Below are 18,195 nucleotides of genomic sequence, written 5' to 3'. Positions count from 1 at the left end.
TTTGGAGAGTTCTTTTTTCTGTGTTCCGACAAACAAAAAACAGGAATGCCTTCCATCAATAAAAAGAGTGAATACAGTATGAGGAAAAAAATAGGAGGAAAAAAACAAGAAAAAGAAGAAAGAAGCACAAACAAATGGCTTCCATCACGACTCAACCCAATTCAAGAACTTTTGGACCTGAGCTATAAATCTAATATGAAATTTGATTCAGGATCTTGGACCTGTGTTACCCATCATTTGCAGCATAGTCTACACCGCCAAGAATTCGGCCACATAATTTCCGATCAAGGCTCTGAAGAAGAAATTACAAGTTACATTGTACGAGGATTCCTCAGGTCCCAACAACATACTATCATACTGAATGTTGATGGGACAAATATATTATTTTTTGTTAGCTAACATAATAGGTAGTAAGATTGGTTGGCCAGTCATGCAACAAATTTCTAGTCTTGGCGCGGTACTTTTTTCATCTGGTATTATTGATATAATGTATCTGCAAATATTTAAATTTGTCAACAAAAAGAGTGAATACAATACAATGGACATTCCATCAGCCAATAATACACACAATTCATCTGTAAATGTAATAATAAAAAAAACTCGTCCTTCCGGCTCTCCATTTGTGGTGCAGTGATACATATGACATGTCCTAAATAAAAAGGCAGCCGCGGCTGATGAATAACATGACATCTCAATTGGGTAGCAAAGCCAATAATTCAGGTGCATACTTTGACATCGAATTTCTATTTCAAATAACAGAAACAACAATCAAATTTATATGCATAAGAGTTAGATATGATGGATCACACCTTTTTTGAGGTAAGATTCATCTCAAACCAAGGGATGAGCCTACAACGGTGAAGACGATTTGTAGGTATTGTCCATGATCACAATTAAATAATATTTTGAATGAATCATTTTACAATCTAGTTAGATTTGAGTTGAGTCGCATGCTAAGTAATCAATCAAGCAATCTTTGAATTCAAATCCACCTAAATTTGAATTCAAAGAACACCATTTTGGAATTCAACAACACAATTAACACATGGTTTGAGTTAGTCAAAAATGGTTGATTTGATTATGTAAGCAATGAGGTTTTAATTTTTTGTTTTTTTCCCTAAACTTGACATATAAATACCCATCAATTCTTCATTTCAAAATCACATCAAAACACAAAATCATCTCATCTACAATCATAAGTTTAGAAGTGAGACAAATGATTTAGTGTGAGATTTCTTAAGGAGTGTTTATCCTTGGAAGGAATAGGATTAGTGGAGAGAAAGTGAGTGTCAAAATCAGAGTGTTCTGAGTGAAATATTTTGTATTCTCTTGTCTTCTTTGTTATTAATAAAGAAGTGATCTCCTTGAGATGTTTAGAGTTGACGTAGCCTAATCTTGGGGTGAACCACTATAAATATTGGTGTTCATCTTATTCATTGTTGATATCACTTATGATTTTCTGCTGTGATGTTACCTTGTTTATTTCCTTGATATCCCAACATCGCACTCGCGTGTTTTAGCAACCACTGATTGGCTTCTAAATTTTACTCCAATGGTCAATTTGTAAAAATTCTCACAGTCAAATTCAAGTTTCCCAGATCAATTGTATAGGAAAGCCTAATAACATTAACCCCACCTAAAACCAGCAACAGTTACGACAACAATTTACATTGTTATTCTATGATGTGTATGTGTGTATGTATAGTAAATTCCATTTAACTTGTGCTATTAGATGTATATAAAAATTTACGGTATAGAATACTCAATTATAAATAAATTATATTGAAGCTCTGTCTATATACATAAAAACTCATCATCAATGTTAAACAACACAATTCTTTTAAATCCAAGAAACCCTTCATTAATTAGCAAATTCAAGCATGGAATTATTTTATTCATCCCTCTTTTCACTCTTCATTTTCTTTGCATTCCTGGCCATTTTCCAATATTTTTTTGACGAGAGCATCAAGCTCCGGCACCTTGCCCTCCGGGAAAAACAGGTGGTCGGAGAAACACTCGACTTCCACTTAACTGGCTGGACGGGGCACCTTGAAAAGGTGGCCTTAGATCGTATGACTAAACAAACACTCACCCGTTTGGTTTCCTAGGCGAGCCAGCTTCATTTTTCTTGCATGAACGTGAAACGACGAAAAATCGAGCTGGCTTAAGGAACTGCATTCATTGCCTACACAAGATGATGTGTTACACATGTTACTGATATGTGACTAAAATGGGAGATTCATGCATGAATCAGATGTCGCTGACAAGATTGGGCTTTTGATCGGAGGATACGACACCACTATCTCAGCATGCAGTTCTGTAGTCAAGTTCCTTGCGGAGTTGCCTGAAACCAACTGGAATAGAGATCGCGATGTCACCTGTCATCAAGCCAACATCTGAAAACTCCTGCCTCAACTCTCTGTACTTCTGATTGCTCAAAGCTTTTAATGGTGAAGTATATATGACCCTCCGTTTATCCCTAAAGGTCATGGCAATGGCATACTCAGCCACAGCAGTTTTGCTTGCTGAAGTGTGGGATGAAACAAAAACCGACTCATTCCTTTCCAAACAGGCGACTGAAACTTCCTGAAATGGATCGAGCTTAAATTTGGTAGGATTTTGCCCTTTCTCCAGTAAAGATGGGATTGGCAAGGGTACCATGGATTGATTCATCTTTGTTCGTGCTATATTCACTTGGAACTGCCACCTCATGCACACATGTCCTTGCCAAGCAACGCCTCTTGGAAGCAGATTCTGGCAAAAAAGTTTCCTGCTTGTCTTGTGCATTCTCTTCCAGTTGTTATCGTTTCTGCGACATTGGAGACTTAAGAACAATGACAATAATGACAAGTCATCCAAAATGGTGTTCAAGTTGATGTAATAACAGTTGATCGCTTAACCAGTTCGATTCCCTCAAATCTATCACATACGACTTGTTAGTAATCAATTGGGCCTACAAATAGGAGTTTGGACCTAAGAAATAAAGGACAAAAAAGAGAGAAATGAACACCAATTGGGCTTTTATGAAAGCCCAAATTTCTGTATTTATATGTAAACCCATTCCAGTCTACGACGTTGACAGCTCGAAATCCCAATTGTGGCTCCTTCTCTCCTCTCTCCGACGGAGCTGAAGCGACCAAACTGAAGAAATTTTGGTTTCTACACACAATTACAAGTACGTATATACGTACGACATACTTTATTTCACGGGATCTTGTATTTGATCATTCAGTTTTGTTTTCTTGGATATTATCTAATCCAGTAGCATTTAGTGAAATCATTGTATTGCACTCATCAGAATGCCCCAGGGTTTATTAATCTCATGGTTGTGTAGGATATTGAGTGAAAAAGAGTTTTTTTTTTCTTCCTTCTGAATGATTAAATCCTTTTTGTCTTCTTGAGAAAAATCCACTTGTGTTTGGAACGTAGTGTTTTGGTTTTGTTTTTTGTTTTTTTGTTTTTTAAAATTGGAACCTTTCGGTTTTTAATCGCGTGTTTTAGCGGCATTAAAATTTTGTTGTTTGGGGATGGATTGTAAATGGAAACGGGGAGGCTTCATGAGGGTTTGAATCCCTTTACATTCAAATTTGTAACAGTGACTCCTACTTGATTGAAAATTGTTCATCTTGTGGTGGAACAGTTATTGGGATACAAGGATGTATTCTTCCTTAAACGAAGTCTTTCCTCATGTTCAGGTATGCTTAAACTATGTGAACTCTGTTGATTTATTTAATTTAATATTTTAAAGATATATAGATTTATGAGATGGAAATGTTCAAATACTGATTGGGACGAGCTATATTGGGCCCAAATATCTAGACAGGACAATATTCATTTATTTTAGAATCAACCAGTATTCCCATGTTATCCAATCTGCATTTATTCTCGAATTACTTTTAAATATGTACCAGGTTTATTGGAAATCTGTTAACACGTGCTGGTTCATAGCTGTTTAGTTCATGTAACAGAAAGTGATTTTTAAACTCATGGTCGGATGTAGACATGTAGATTGCTTCAACTAATGAGTAAGTGAGTGTACCTAAAGTAAATTAGCAAATCACCAACAAGACAAGATTGTGGCAATCTTTATAGGAATTTGAGGATTACATCTTCAAACCAAGGTGTTCTATAAGTGAAAACCATGTTGAAAATTTTGTTGATCTCGCTTGGTGTGTACTTTTCCTTCTTTTTTTTTTTTTGCAAGGCATGCTTTAAAATGATAGATTCTTCTATTCCATTTTCCAGGAGGTTTTGCTGGAATTCCGCGCTGGGAAAATGCTTATGGATGGAAATCGCGTGATTCCTGATACCCGGAAAGGACTTATTCGCATTGGAAGGGTACGGACGTCTGAACGAAGTATTGTCAAATTATCTGTGTTGATTTCTTCTCATCTTCGTATATTCTCTTTTTTAAATGCTTCCCCGAAAATCAATAGCCAGTTTCATTTATATTGGAGTTAATTTCGTTGATGATGGAATAATTGAATTCATTTCTTCTCAATGCGAAATTTTAATGTGCCTTGCGCAGGGCGGAGAAGGTCTTTTGCATTTTCAATGGATCGATAGATCTCTAAATATTGTTGAAGATGTATCCTATATCATGTGTTCATTGGGACAATAAGCAACTGTATTTGATGTTTTTTCTTTAATATTTGCTCATCTTCATCTACTCTATCAACTGCTGTGGCTTTTCGTCCATAGTTATTCTTTAACAAAAGATAAACATAGGACCAAATCGTCTTTCCCGAGGAAGCTGTTTTTGAAAAGGTACGGCTATTTGGTATTTCATAGACTTTTGCAGATTTGTCTATGAGAATTATCCTTTTTTTGTGACTTGCATCCATCTTTTGCTCTGTTTCTATTGGTCAGGTCAATCAATCTTCAGGGAGGGTTTTTATCCTGAAGTTTCATACTGATGACAGGAAGTCTTTCTTTTGGATGCAGGTCAGTTGTGAGGTGGTTTTTTTGTGTTGTAGGAGTTAGGACATGTTCAAATTATCTAGTACAATTTAATGTTTCATTGGTTGTAGGAGCCGAAAGCTGAGAATGACACACAGTTGTGCAGCTCTGTAAATTTATACCTGAATCAGCCTCTAGGTATTTGACAACATTCCCCCAGTCGGTACCTGGATACCAAAATATCATTGTTTTGGTTTTTTTTTTTATCATCATCATCATTATATTATTATTTTTATGATTTTGATGGTGGATTTTTAGGTGTGAGACTTGCGATCGAGTCAAGTTTAACTATGTGTTTGTTGTTCAATAGAATTACCTGGTGAAGAGGAGCCTGATGTCTCAGTTCCTGTGCAAAGCTCAGAAGATATGGTTGAGGATGATATTTCGTCTAGGTACTTCTGTAAACATGAAGAAACTTGTTATTCAATTTGGAACATTGATGAGATCTTGATTAGATAAGACTATGATTAGAAATCAATCATTAAATATTTTTTTGGTCAGGGTTTCTGGTTTGTTTGAAACAAAATCCAAGAAGATGAAATAAATTTCGTCGTAGCCACAGCTATACATAAAATTGTTGGAGGCTGCTGTAATCTTACTCTCTTTTTTGCTTTCACTAGGGCTGGAAATATGGTTGGTCCAAGCATGGTTTCAGAGGCAACCAGTGACGTAACCTCTGCAGGACCAGTAAAGCTGGCAGATCTGCAGAGAATACTAAGTAATATTGGATCTACAGGTAATTAGGTTCTGTCGGAGAATTAAGGCGACTCAAGTTCTTTAAGATCAAGTAAATTGATAATTGATTAGACTAAATTTCTGATGCAGATGAAGCTGGAGATCCAGATGCAGGTATGAGATATATTCTGATTCCTGTAGTTTTCATTATTGGGTCAAATTATCACGAAGCTGGTAGTCTGACTGGGCAAATCTATTTGTGGTTTGTATTGCAGACATTTGCAACATTTGAGGCTTGAGCCCCTGTAGTCTTAAACTACCAATTGTGCTTGGCATGTACAGTATTTGGCAGTTTAGCTTGTGACCCTTTGATACAAATCACATTGCATTAACTTTTTAAATTCAGTGGGCCACTGAGGCTGAAGAATCTCAATAATTATTCAGACCGAAATTACTTAATATGTGAAGGAGTGCAGTTTCTAGCAAATACTTGGCCAAGAGTCTATTTTATATGTTTTAAAGTCTTTGGATCATGTTAAAGTGAATGTTATTTGAAGAAATTGTTAATTTTTAGAGGTATATTGACTAATCGTGGAATAACATTCTGCTCCTGCTTTCAGTTCTACTAAGTATTTTGTTGTTGTCGCTTCCTACTGGTTGTTTTCATAATTTAGGCATCTCTTACTTGAAGTGTTTTCATTTTCGTGCTTTTCAGGGTTGGGGTTGGGTGACATTTTGAAGCCGGAACTTATTTATCCATTGATTCAAGAGTTACCTTTAGATCAACAATTGGCATCACACCTACCCGAGGTGAAATATCTTGTCGATTCTCTGAGTTACGAAGTTCTTTATCTGCTCATGATTTACTGACTCCTGAATACTTGCAGGGGCAATGGACTGCTGAGGAGTTATTAGACTTGCTACAGAGCCCCCCATTTCGTCAACAACTTGATTCATTCACATACGTAAGCCTATGGTCTACTATTTCTCGCATATGTTTTTATGCCGCTTCTTAAGTGTTTGTTGGAACATAATTTTTTCCTTTTTTTGCTGTAGGTTCTGCGTACTGGACAAGTAGATCTCACTCAATTTGGAATAGACCCAAGCAAATGTAAGTGTTGAGAACTCTTGTCATTGTACTTTAACTGGTGGGTTGCTCGATCTTAACAAGGGGTCAGTGATGAACTTCGTACGTGTGTTTTGGTGCTTGTTAGTATTGAGTATCTTGGGTGAAATCTCGATAGCAACAACAGAGAACACTGATAAAGTCCATTAAACCAATTAATGGACTTTATCAGTGTTCTCTATTGTTGCTATCGAGATTTCAGTATGAGTGCGCTAGTTAAATATTAAATATGTTGTGTGCCATTTGTAGTAGAAAGTTCTGCATATTAATGATATAGCTAACTGTAGCTTTACCCACTTTGCAGACAAGTTCACTGTACCATCCTTTCTTGAAGCACTCGAGGATTCTGTTCCAAGAAATATTTCAGAATCTGAAGAATCAAGTCAAGGTGGTAGTGATTTAAAATCTCGTCCCCACAACGATTCAATGGATGAAGGTCAATAGAAACTATTATATCGGTTGATTCTGTTGATTGGTTCCATTGTACTTTAGCTCCTGCCGTTTGCGTTATGTACATTACCTTTTTTGAAATTATAGAGAAACGACTCAAATGAGGTTTCTTTTATAATTGTCTGGACAAGTATATTCAAATTCAGAAAATGATCACTTTGATTATCTACATGGAGACACGTTTGTTATTAATTACGAGCCGGATAATGAAGTTTATTGCACCTGAATTCGCATGCTTGGTCTGGTATATATTGTCATTGAACTCTTTCGAGCATTTTCAACAAGAGCTCGTTCTACATCAATTCCATAACTTGGATCGTATTCCCACCGCTGTCTACCGGTGTGATAATTTGTGCTCGTTAACCTTGGATGATCAACCCCTTGAGAAAGTTCAAGTCTCCACATTCTTTTCAACTCTTAAGAATTAATATCGATGTGGCAAGCATAAAATTTGGTCATATAGTCATGAAGCACAAAAACAGTAGTCCATCCATGATAAATAAAAACCCACATGAGACATTCAGCCCCAGTTATAATGAAAGTTGTTGACAAACTTATAAGTTATAATTCATGTCGCTACTTATATTATATTGATTAATGTAATAGCAGATTTGAGAGATTCTTTATGTAGATAGATTATAAGATTCTCCTGCACGAGGACAAGTATTGAAATCACTTTCCTTTTTTCAATAAAGTTAATAAATAATTTTAATTAGTCGGTAAGAAAACTTTTTTATTTACATATTCAAGAAGCAACATGTTGTGCGACTTATTTGATGACACACGGAAAGTAATCACCTACAAATTGATTTCAAATCAACCCCGTCCAACCCATAAAAAATATTATTTTTTGTGTCAAAAGTGCATTACGAGATACCTACTCGTAATCATTAGCTCTTTTATCTACGTCTTGAAGCACGCACGTTGTCTTCATGATGACGAAACACCATGTTAAGGTACACTCCGAGAGCCCAGATCGGGAAGATATTTCTGTAGGTTGAGTAGCTTATCATACAGTTCCTATTGAACACACCACTGATTTCCTGTTAAATTCACAACGATGGACGTTATACTCGGTATGCGTAACTGAAACTTGTGTAACAGCGTAGAGAAGACCTGAAGCGATTCTCCAAATCTCAAAAACTACAGATTACCTGCTGTGGAAAGTCTCCATTCTCCATTTGGGAATTAATCAGTACCTTAGCTGCGCGGTGCAGTGGGTTGAGATCTCGATCAGCCTAGTCATATTCATCATATTTACATATTAGTTCCTGGTTGACATTTCATTATGACTTGTTATGAGTCTTTTATGAATTGAACGAGACTTACTTGACCAGCTTCGAGCAGTGCAAGCATAGCCCAGGCAGTGTTTACTAGGTGTGATTTGCCTTTTCCAATATTTGTGTATACCTGTTATCACGCAGCTTGTGGGAAGTGTGTTAGTTTAACCAGATTCAAAGTCGTTAAACGTGATTAGAGTGACTGCGGGATTCCTGAAAATTTCATATCAAATAGAGAACAATAGAGAAGAGAGTTGACGAAATCTGGAGTTGATAGGTTAACACCAAAAAGAAGTACGCAATGCATGTTTTCAGTCATTTATGCATGTCTCAGTTAAATGTTTCAAAAAACGTATGTTTTTCGAAATTTTGTACCTTATCTTGGCTTGATAGGTAGCTTTCTCCCCAACCACCGGAAGGAAGTTGCTTGGACAGCAGAAAATCACAAGCTTTTCTTATACACAAACTGTTGTCATATTTCTTGCCACCTTTGACAAGCCCTGTTACTCCAAACCATGTCCCATAAGTGAAACATACTCCCCAAGATCCATACCATGACCCATCGCTTAACTGTGTGTTTTCGACGAATTTAAGGGCTTTTTCGATGCAAGAATCTATAGCATTTCTCCTGTATCCTGGATACAGTTTGTTGAAGGTCTTCAAGCTTTGAATAGCTGCAGATGTGCACTCGACATACCTGCATTGATACCACATTTAAGTCTGGATCTTTATCGGTCCGAAACCAAAATGGCAAAATATTTTTACGCAAAACGTAGATAGGGATCATCCAAGACTCAAAAGACTCGATTCAGACCGGGTTGTTTTGAATTCAAATAAAGTTCTGCCCGATTCACAGTTCCAAATCAGAAAACAAATTATATATTCTTTGATCTTACTGATGATCGATTATGATATCTCCAAATGTCTCTGCTGGATTAATCATCTGTTAATACACAAGTGCTTTCATCAAGTACAGAAATACAAGAATTGATTAAACCTGAATACGACTTTCATTAGTTTAAATAATTACCTCCAACCAAGAATAAGATCTTGTTAGTTCATACGATGCAAAACCTCCATTATGATTCTGTAGCAACACTTTGAGGTTAAAAAAAAGATTCTGAGTAACCATACGTGTCTGAAAAATTAGAATGGATTAAACTATGAGAATGCTTATCAGTTTGATTTCGATATTTTGGATCAATTCTATAAAAACCATTATTACGAACCTATGCCAGAATTTGTTAGGCCCAAAATAGGCGAAGATAGGATTAAGTTTGAGGGCTCTATGAAACTCCAACGTGTTCAGAATTATGTTTATACGATTGTAATAAAGGGATACCACCTGCAGGGATAAGATCAAATCAACTGCATCATAAAGTTTATTTGGATCTATTGCTTGTCCAGCAATCTCGGATGGAAGCTGTGACAATAAAATGGCTGCCTGCTAGTAACCAAGAAACAAATTATCATCAAACTCCACTTAGTTTATTGCAAATTCTTCCGATATTAATGAAAGCACCTCGAGTCCTGCTGCTGTACAATCTGATACTTGCCATCCATTATCTGCAGTAGAAAATCCCCACCCTCCTTTACGGCTATGCCGATACCAAGAGCTAAAATTTCCCGAACTGTCTTCTCTGATCTTCAACAAGCAAAATAGAAAAATGGATTTGGTACACACTATATCGGACTGGCAAACAATTATACGTAAACCAACTCAAGTGTCATGATATTTACCTGTGACATTTTGATGAATTCATTTGCTTTTTTTAGCATCAATCCATATTCATGGGGAAGGTTGGTTCCTAATACCGCTTGAACGGCAAAAGCAACATCCCACAGCTGAGACCCATTGTATCCCTGGAATTTCATTTACTCATGAGTATGTCTTAATGAAGAAAGCTTAGATTTTGGTGAAGCGATCGGCTAAACAGACCTTCATTTTCATGCCATCTTCAGCCATCCATAGATAATCCTTGATTCTCGAAAGGTGAAATTTGGCTGACTTTGAATTTGGATCGTCCACCCAACAACAAAGCATGTTTAGTACCTGTGTTTTTGTGTGGTTATCATCAAGAATGTGTAATTTCAAGTAAAAATTACATAAGACGGAGACGTTATATTTGGTTCAAGAATAATGCAGCAGAGGACTTGACAAGGTCCGAAACAACAAAAAACCGGAGATTGGTACCTTATTTACTGGTCCAATGCATAGATAATTGGTGTTTTCATCCTCATAATGAATGTTTTCTATTACCGTGCTTAGTGCTCTTTGCCTTATTTTAGAGAAGGGCCAATGCATAAGTAGAGGTTCAGCAATCTCATTTAGACTTTTCCATATAATATCTTGAAAAAGTGGGTGTGGAAAGTATAAATCCTCCTGCAAGAAAAATAAATTGCACATTCATGACCAAGTACAATCCCGACAAGATTTCTCGATTAATACCAAAGTCACAAGTAGCGGAAGGTTTACACAGAGCAGTGAGGTGGGGAATACAAGACAAGGCAGATATCTAAATCTGTCTTCTAAAAACTTCAAAAATCTTATAAAGCCACAAAAAGTAGTTGTTAGGTGAGTTTTTAATGAGGTGGGGCTCACGCTGAATTAAATATTCCTAAATCAGAATCCCACATCGAATTTCTTTTTGTTTTGGATTAAAAATTCTGGTTATAAATAGAGCTAAACTCCTTCAAGTTATTGTATCCCAAAATCAAAAACTTTTCAGCTTTGATAAAAAAAGAGTGTATAGAAAAAAAGAGTATTTTTTTCTTGAGCGCGGGAATTCTCTTGTGTGAGTTAGGGAAATTATTTTCTCAGTATACTCGGGTTTGGGAGTGTGAGATATTAAGTGTATTGGTGTATACACTTGTTGTAATATTTCTTCTGGTTATAAAAGTTCCAGTGCTCCGTGGACGTAGCCTATTTTGGGTGAACCACGTAAATCTTTGTGTTCTTGTTGATTATTTTATTCCGCATTTTTGAGTAATATTATCTTCGTGATCGGCATCGCTTCGGGGTAATTTCCCAACAACTGGTATCAGAGCCTTGTTGTGAAAATTCTTAAAAATTCTGAGTATGCTCTATGGTTGCAGCTTTGAAGATTTTTTAGATTTTTTGCTAAGGCTAGAGAAGTGATGGCCGGAGATGATGGATCGGGACCGGGAATCAACAAGTTCGACGGAACAGATTTTTCGTTCTGGCGGTTACAGATAAGAGATTATCTGTACAGTAAGAAGCTGCATCAACCTCTATCAGGAAAGAAACCAAAAAAGATGGAGGATGATGATTGGGAGCTCCTTGACCGACAGGTGTTAGGTGTGATACGACTGACCCTAACGAAGAATGTGGCACATAACGTGGCGGAGGCAAAAACCACAGAAGAGATGATGTCCATTTTATCGGACATGTACGAGAAGCCATCAGCAAACAACAAAGTACATCTCATGAAGAAGTTATTCAACTTGAAGATGGGAGAAGGTGCTTCGGTGTCAAAACACATAAATGAATTCAACACGATTGTCTCTCAGCTGACATCGGTGGACATCAAATTTGATGATGAGATTCGGGCACTTATTCTTCTGGCGTCTTTACCAGACAATTAGGAACTGATGCGGGCAGCGGTTAACAACTCTGTTGGAAAAGGGAAACTACAACTCAATGATGTCAGAGATCAAATTCTTGCTGAACAAGTTTGCAAGATGGATTCGGGTGAAGGAACATCATCGAGATCTGCTCTAAATCTCGAGAACAGAGGAATGGGCAGGAGTGGCGAAAAGAATTCTAACCGATGGCGCGGTAGGTCCAAGTCAAGAAATGGAAAAGACAAAAGCAACTTTGAAAAGAATTTGAAGTGCTGGAGCTGTGGTGAAACTGGTCACTTGAAAAAGAACTGTAGATCAACAAAGAATAATGCAAATGTTGTCACTGAGGAAGTACATGATGCTCTGCTATTATCCATGGAAAGCCCTGTTGATTCTTGGGTTATGGACTCGGGAGCTTCGTTTCATACCACTGGTGATCGAGATGTATTTGATAATTACATCGCTGGCGATTACGGAAAAGTTTTCCTGGCTGATGGAAAACCATTGGAAATTGTTGGTATGGGTGATGTACGGATGAAGATGTCAAATGGATCTGTCTGGAAAATCAACAAAGTCAGGCATGTACCAAAATTGACACGCAATCTGATCTCGGTAGGACAGCTCGATGATGAAGGCCACAATGTGACCTTCGGTGATGGTTCCTGGAAAGTGAACAAAGAAGCCATGATTGTTGCTCGAGGAAAGAAAACTGGAACACTGTATATGACTTCCAGTTGCAGAGACACGTTAGCAGCTGTGGATGCTGGAGTCAATTCAAGTCTATGGCATTATAGACTTGGACATATGAGTGAGAAGGGAATGAAGATGTTGGTGTCAAAAGGAAAGCTACCAGAATTAAAGACTGTTGAACACCAACTATGTGAAAGCTGTATCTTTGGAAAGCAGAAGAAAGTGAGCTTTTCAAAAGGCGGTAGAGAACCGAAAGCAGCAAAGTTGGAGCTGGTTCATACTGATGTATGGGGACCATCTCCTGTGACATCCCTTGGAGGCTCGAGATACTATGTCACATTCATTGACGATTCGAGTAGAAAAGTTTGGGTTTATTTTCTGAAAAATAAATCTGATGTTTACGAGACCTTTAAAATGTGGAAAGCCATGGTGAAAAATGAGACCAACTTGAAGGTGAAGTGCTTACGGTCTGATAATGGTGGAGAATATGAAGATGATGAGTTCAAGAAATATTGTGCACAGAACGGGATCAAGATGGAGAAAACCATTCCTGGTACACCTCAACAGAATGGTGTAGCTGAAAGGATGAACAAGACCTTGAATGAACGCGCAAGGAGCATGAGATTGCATTCTGGATTGCCAAAATCATTTTGGACTGATGCTGTTAACACTGCAGCATATCTGATCAACAGAGGACCTTCGATACCGCTTGACTGCAGAATACCCGAAGAGATTTGGAGCGGCAAAGAAGTAAACCTTTCTTTCTTGAAAGTGTTTGGATGTCTATCCTATGTTCATATTGATTCAGCAAGTAGAACAAAACTTGATCCGAAATCAAAGAAGTGCTTCTTTATTGGTTATGGAGATAATGAGTTTGGTTATCGTTTTTGGGATGACCAAAATCGGAAGATCATTCGGAGCAGGGATGTAATCTTTAATGAGCAACTTTTGTACAAGGACAAGTCAGACATTGGAGCTGGAGATGAATGTCCTGAAGTCAAGAAGACTGATGAAGTGCCATTGACATATATTCCTGTGAATGAATCGAAAACCAGTAACCAGGAAAATGAAGAAGAAACTGTACAAGATGATGACCCACAAACTCCGGTGATTGAACTCAGGAGATCTTTGAGAACCATTAGACCACCTGAGAGATATTCCCCTGCACTTCACTATATTTTGCTGACAGACAAAGGTGAACCGGAGACCTATGAAGAGGCAATGCAAAATGATGATTCAACCAAGTGGGAGTTGGCTATGGAAGATGAGATGGATTCACTGTCATCCAATCAAACGTGGGAGTTGACAGAACTTCCGCAAGGCAAAAAGACGTTACATAACAAGTGGGTGTACCGGTTAAAAGAAGAGCATGATGGTAGCAAGCGGTACAAGGCAAGACTTGTTGTAAAAGGGTTCCAACGACGGGAAGGAATTGATTACACCGAGATTTTCTCTCCGGTGGTTAAATTAACCACTATCAGGACAGTACTTAGACTAGTGGCGAAGGAAGACTTACATTTGGAGCAGTGGGATGTAAAGACTGCGTTTCTTCACGGTGACCTAGATGAAGAAATTTATATGAAGCAGCCACAGGGCTTTGAAGTACGGGGAAAAGAGAGAATGGTGTGCAAACTTCAGAAGAGCTTGTACGGTCTCAAACAAGCTCCAAGACAGTGGTACAAGAAGTTTGACGGATTCATGAGTAATAATGGTTTCCTAAGGTGTCAAGCTGATCACTGCTGTTATGTGAAAAAGTTTGACGGTTCTTATATCATACTACTGCTATATGTAGATGATATGCTGATAGCTGGAGCTTGTCTGGAAGAAATTGATAAACTGAAGAAAGATTTATCAAAGGAATTTGCCATGAAGGATTTGGGTGCTGCAAAGCAAATCTTTGGAATGAGGATCTTAAGAGACCGGGTGAATGGATTCTTGAAGTTATCACAAGAAGAGTACGTGAAAAAGGTGGTTAGCAGATTTAATATGAATGAAGCTAAATCTGTGAGTACTCATTTGGCTAGTCATTTCAAACTAACCAAAGCACAATCACCATCGACGGAGCAGGAGAAGGCTTATATGAATAAGGTTCCTTATGCTTCTGCTGTCGGAAGCCTCATGTATGCAATGATGTGTACAAGACCAGACATAACACATGCAGTGGGAATCGTGAGCAGGTTTATGAGTAATCCAGAAAAGCAACACTGGGAAGCAGTTAATTGGATTCTCAGGTATTTGAAAGGTACTGCTAGTTGTTCTTTATGCTTCAGGAGGTCAAAATTGGGCTTACAGGGTTTTGTCGATACCGATATGGGTGGTGACCTGGATGGCAGGAAAAGTACTACTGGATATGTGTTCACATTAGGTGGTACAGTTGTAAGCTGGGTGTCTAAGCTACAAAAGATTGTTGCGCTTTCAACTACTGAGGCTGAGTATGTTGCTGTTACAGAAGCTAGCAAGGAGATGATATGGTTGAGATCCTTTCTGGAATAATTGGGTCAGAAGCTTGAAGATAGCTCGTTACACTGTGACAGTCAGAGTGCTATTCATTTAGCAAAAAATCCTGTTTATCATGCTAGGACAAAGCATATACAAGTTAGGTACCATTTCATCAGATCAGTGTTGGAAGATGGAATCTTGATGCTGGAGAAGATTCCTGGAAGTAAGTACCCAGCCGATGTGCTCACAAAGACAGTAACCATTGACAAACTGAAGTTGTGTTCAACTTCAGTCGGACTGCAAGTATAAATGGAGATATATGAGCTGCTGCAATGATGGTGTGAAAACATGATTGAAATCAAGTCTTCAAGTAGGAGAATTGTTAGGTGAGTTTTTAATGAGGTGGGGCCCACGCTGAATTAAATATTCCGAAATCAGAATCCCACATCGGATTTCTTTCTGTTTTGGCTTAAGAATTCTGGTTATAAATAGAGCTCAACTTCTTCAGTTATTGTATCCCAAAATCAAAAGCTTTTCAACTTTGATAAAAAGAGAGTGCATAGAAAAAAAGAGTGTATTTTTTTCTTGAGTGCGGGAATTCTTTTGTGTGAGTTAGAGAAATTATTTTCTCGATATACTCGGGTTTGGGAGTGTGAGATATTAAGTGTATTGGTGTATACACTTGTTGTAATATTTCTTCCGGTTATAAAAGTTGCAGTGCTCCGTGGACGTAGCCTACTTTGGGTGAACCACGTGAATCTTTGTGTTCTTATTGATTATTTTATTCCGCATTTTTGGGTACTATTATCATCGTGATCGGCATCGCTTCGGGGTAATTTCCCAACATTAGTACCTTTGCGCATTGATTTCTGGTTGAATCCCAGTTAATCTGATGATAATCTTGTGTAAAGAGTTCTTTTCTAAGTGAGAGCACAGTGACATCAATTTTCCCTACAAATCTCTTCCCATATAAATATGACATTGGCAAGTAAACCATCCTACAGTGACACCACATTCTTCCTGCATCAATAGTGATTCTCAGTTAATTTCCCAAATCAAATGAAATCGACACAGTAAATACATACACCAAAATACAGTATGAATCAACCTGGATGTATAGGAAGAACGTAAGGCAAAAGCCATAGTTCTGGGGGTAGAGGATTATGACCATCCCACTCGTACACGCCAAGAACCGAGAGCCAAAACTTTCCCCACGAGGGGATGAAGGTGGCACCACCACGATCAAGAATCCAAGTCCGGGCCTTGTCCATTGCTCCATCCCCACAGTTTACACCTTCTCCCAAAAGTCTCAATGCAACGTAATTGAGGACCGTACAAAACATGGTGCTACGTCCTTCTATATGCAGGGCCCACCCTCCATCAGCATTCTGCATACATAAAACCGGCAAAGAATTATTGATGTTTCTTGGTGATATAGAGCTAGAATTAAGCGTTATTACCTGATGATTATACAGATAACGACGTAGCTCTCTCTGATGTTCCTCTGGCAGGATTGTGCTCAACGCTTCCATTATGTACAAGGCTATAACCTGTCATGTGGCATTAATTCTCGAAACGTAAGTCCTTCAGGGAATTCGAACACTTCTTTGTTCTAACCACCATCATTAAAGTTGATAAATTCTTACCAGGCCAGGAAGAAGAAACAAAGGACCACCATAGTCACTAGGCCAGTGCCCATCCTCAACTTGAAGTGTAGAGTAAAATCTTAAAGCTTTCCTCAATGTATTTACCACTGCTTCCTCAGTTATTTCTTCTTCTACTTTCACTTGTGGTGACTCTATCTTGCATGGATTATTCTTAGCAAACTTCAATCAAAATCATCAAAAGGATTAAGAACCGAGAAGTTTCGAATTCCACATCGACACAAGTTTGTTGTAAAGAGTTCAACAATAGAGACTTTAGTTTGTCACCTGAATTCGCATAAGAAGATCAGAACTGTGTTTGATCTCATGCCGGTTGTTATAGAACTCCTTACGAGCACTTTCAACCATAACTCGTTCTTCATCCGTTCCATGATTTGGATCATATTCCCAGAATTGTCTGCCGGTGTGATTATTCGTGCTAGTTAGCCATGGATGATCATCCCCTTCCGAAACTTTAAGTCTCCACATTCTTTTTTTTTATCTATTAAGATTCTTAAGAATATAGACGCAAAGTCATTTTAAAGGCCAATATAGTTTGTAAGATTTAAGTCGGACAATGTCTCGATCACAATTATTGATATTTGACAATATATAAATGAAGATAAATCATTTAAAAATTGTGCTGTCGAAACAGTATTATTACTCGCCAGTTGGTGATTAATTGATATTCATTATATTTATAATTATCGAATCAGTATTTTTGCATATATGTTGTTTGTAGAAAATAATATATAATATAAATTTATATTTCTAAAAAAATTATAATTAAAAAACTATATATTATAAAGAGAAATAAAAACATATAATAGTGTCGTTTTTGTTTTTAAAGTCGGAAAACAAACAAAAGCCAAATAGCTAGATTAATGCCATTTCACGTGAGTCCAATATCAGATTTGATTCCCATTAGGTTTATTTTAATTAATAATCATTTGATTTTATAATATATTTTGTGAGGCGTGAAATTCATGGATGTCTAATATTGACCCTGGTTAGAGTATTATTATTTTTTTTTTGTTTTTAATTTCTTTAATTTTCTTAATCAAATTTAATTATTGTGGCGTAATTATGTTACTTTAATTTAATCATGTCGCGTCAGATTAATCCCACTTTCCGTATTTAATCATGTTGAAAATATTAAATATATTATATTGTATTGTATTAATAATATAATACGATTAAATATTTTTAAAAAATATGTCGGAGGATTTCATTTCATCCTCCTCGACAATAGCAACCAACCAAAAAGAAAGAAATCGAGAAAAACCAGTTTGTCGATTTTCTTTTTGATTTTGCGATTTATCGATTTATCCAATCGACGAATTGACTT

General features: G+C 37.3%; 2 protein-coding genes across 5 annotated transcripts; one reads left to right on the top strand and one right to left on the bottom strand.

Annotated features, from left to right (window-relative positions):
- Positions 1–3,050: 3,050 nt before the first annotated feature.
- Positions 3,051–7,385, top strand: LOC142540106 (26S proteasome regulatory subunit RPN13-like). 2 transcript variants are annotated; one of them, XM_075646011.1, is made up of 14 exons: positions 3,051–3,175; positions 3,641–3,695; positions 4,246–4,338; positions 4,529–4,588; positions 4,729–4,767; positions 4,870–4,944; positions 5,031–5,097; positions 5,270–5,351; positions 5,580–5,695; positions 5,785–5,808; positions 6,350–6,444; positions 6,522–6,599; positions 6,691–6,745; positions 7,065–7,385. In XM_075646011.1, the coding sequence occupies exons 2-14, from the start codon at positions 3,657–3,659 to the stop codon at positions 7,202–7,204; spliced, it is 963 nt and encodes a 320-aa protein (XP_075502126.1). In that variant the 5' UTR covers positions 3,051–3,175; positions 3,641–3,656; the 3' UTR covers positions 7,205–7,385. The 2 variants fall into 2 exon arrangements, with proteins under 2 accessions (XP_075502126.1, XP_075502127.1); XM_075646012.1 differs by lacking the exon at positions 5,785–5,808 and having other exon boundaries at positions 6,326–6,444.
- Positions 7,386–7,930: 545 nt separating this feature from the next.
- LOC142540104 (cycloartenol synthase-like) lies at positions 7,931–17,373 on the bottom strand. 3 transcript variants are annotated; one of them, XM_075646008.1, is made up of 16 exons: positions 17,136–17,372; positions 16,851–17,030; positions 16,665–16,754; positions 16,313–16,592; positions 16,058–16,224; positions 10,685–10,873; positions 10,430–10,543; positions 10,231–10,353; positions 10,013–10,135; positions 9,836–9,937; positions 9,521–9,577; positions 9,387–9,433; positions 8,866–9,187; positions 8,540–8,620; positions 8,365–8,448; positions 7,931–8,253 (listed from the first exon to the last, which is right to left on the bottom strand). In XM_075646008.1, the coding sequence occupies exons 1-16, from the start codon at positions 17,334–17,336 to the stop codon at positions 8,110–8,112; spliced, it is 2,304 nt and encodes a 767-aa protein (XP_075502123.1). In that variant the 5' UTR covers positions 17,337–17,372; the 3' UTR covers positions 7,931–8,109. The 3 variants fall into 3 exon arrangements, 2 of the variants coding, with proteins under 2 accessions (XP_075502123.1, XP_075502124.1); XM_075646009.1 differs by having other exon boundaries at positions 7,932–8,253; positions 9,836–9,934; XR_012819036.1 differs by having other exon boundaries at positions 8,109–8,253; positions 8,540–8,634; positions 17,136–17,373.
- Between the last annotated feature and the right edge of the window lie 822 nt (positions 17,374–18,195).

This window comes from Primulina tabacum, chromosome 3, assembly GCF_025594145.1.
Source record: "Primulina tabacum isolate GXHZ01 chromosome 3, ASM2559414v2, whole genome shotgun sequence".
NCBI classification, from domain to species: domain Eukaryota; kingdom Viridiplantae; phylum Streptophyta; class Magnoliopsida; order Lamiales; family Gesneriaceae; genus Primulina; species Primulina tabacum.
Note: the sequence above shows the minus strand (reverse complement) of the source record. Positions and strands in the feature narration are given on the sequence as shown.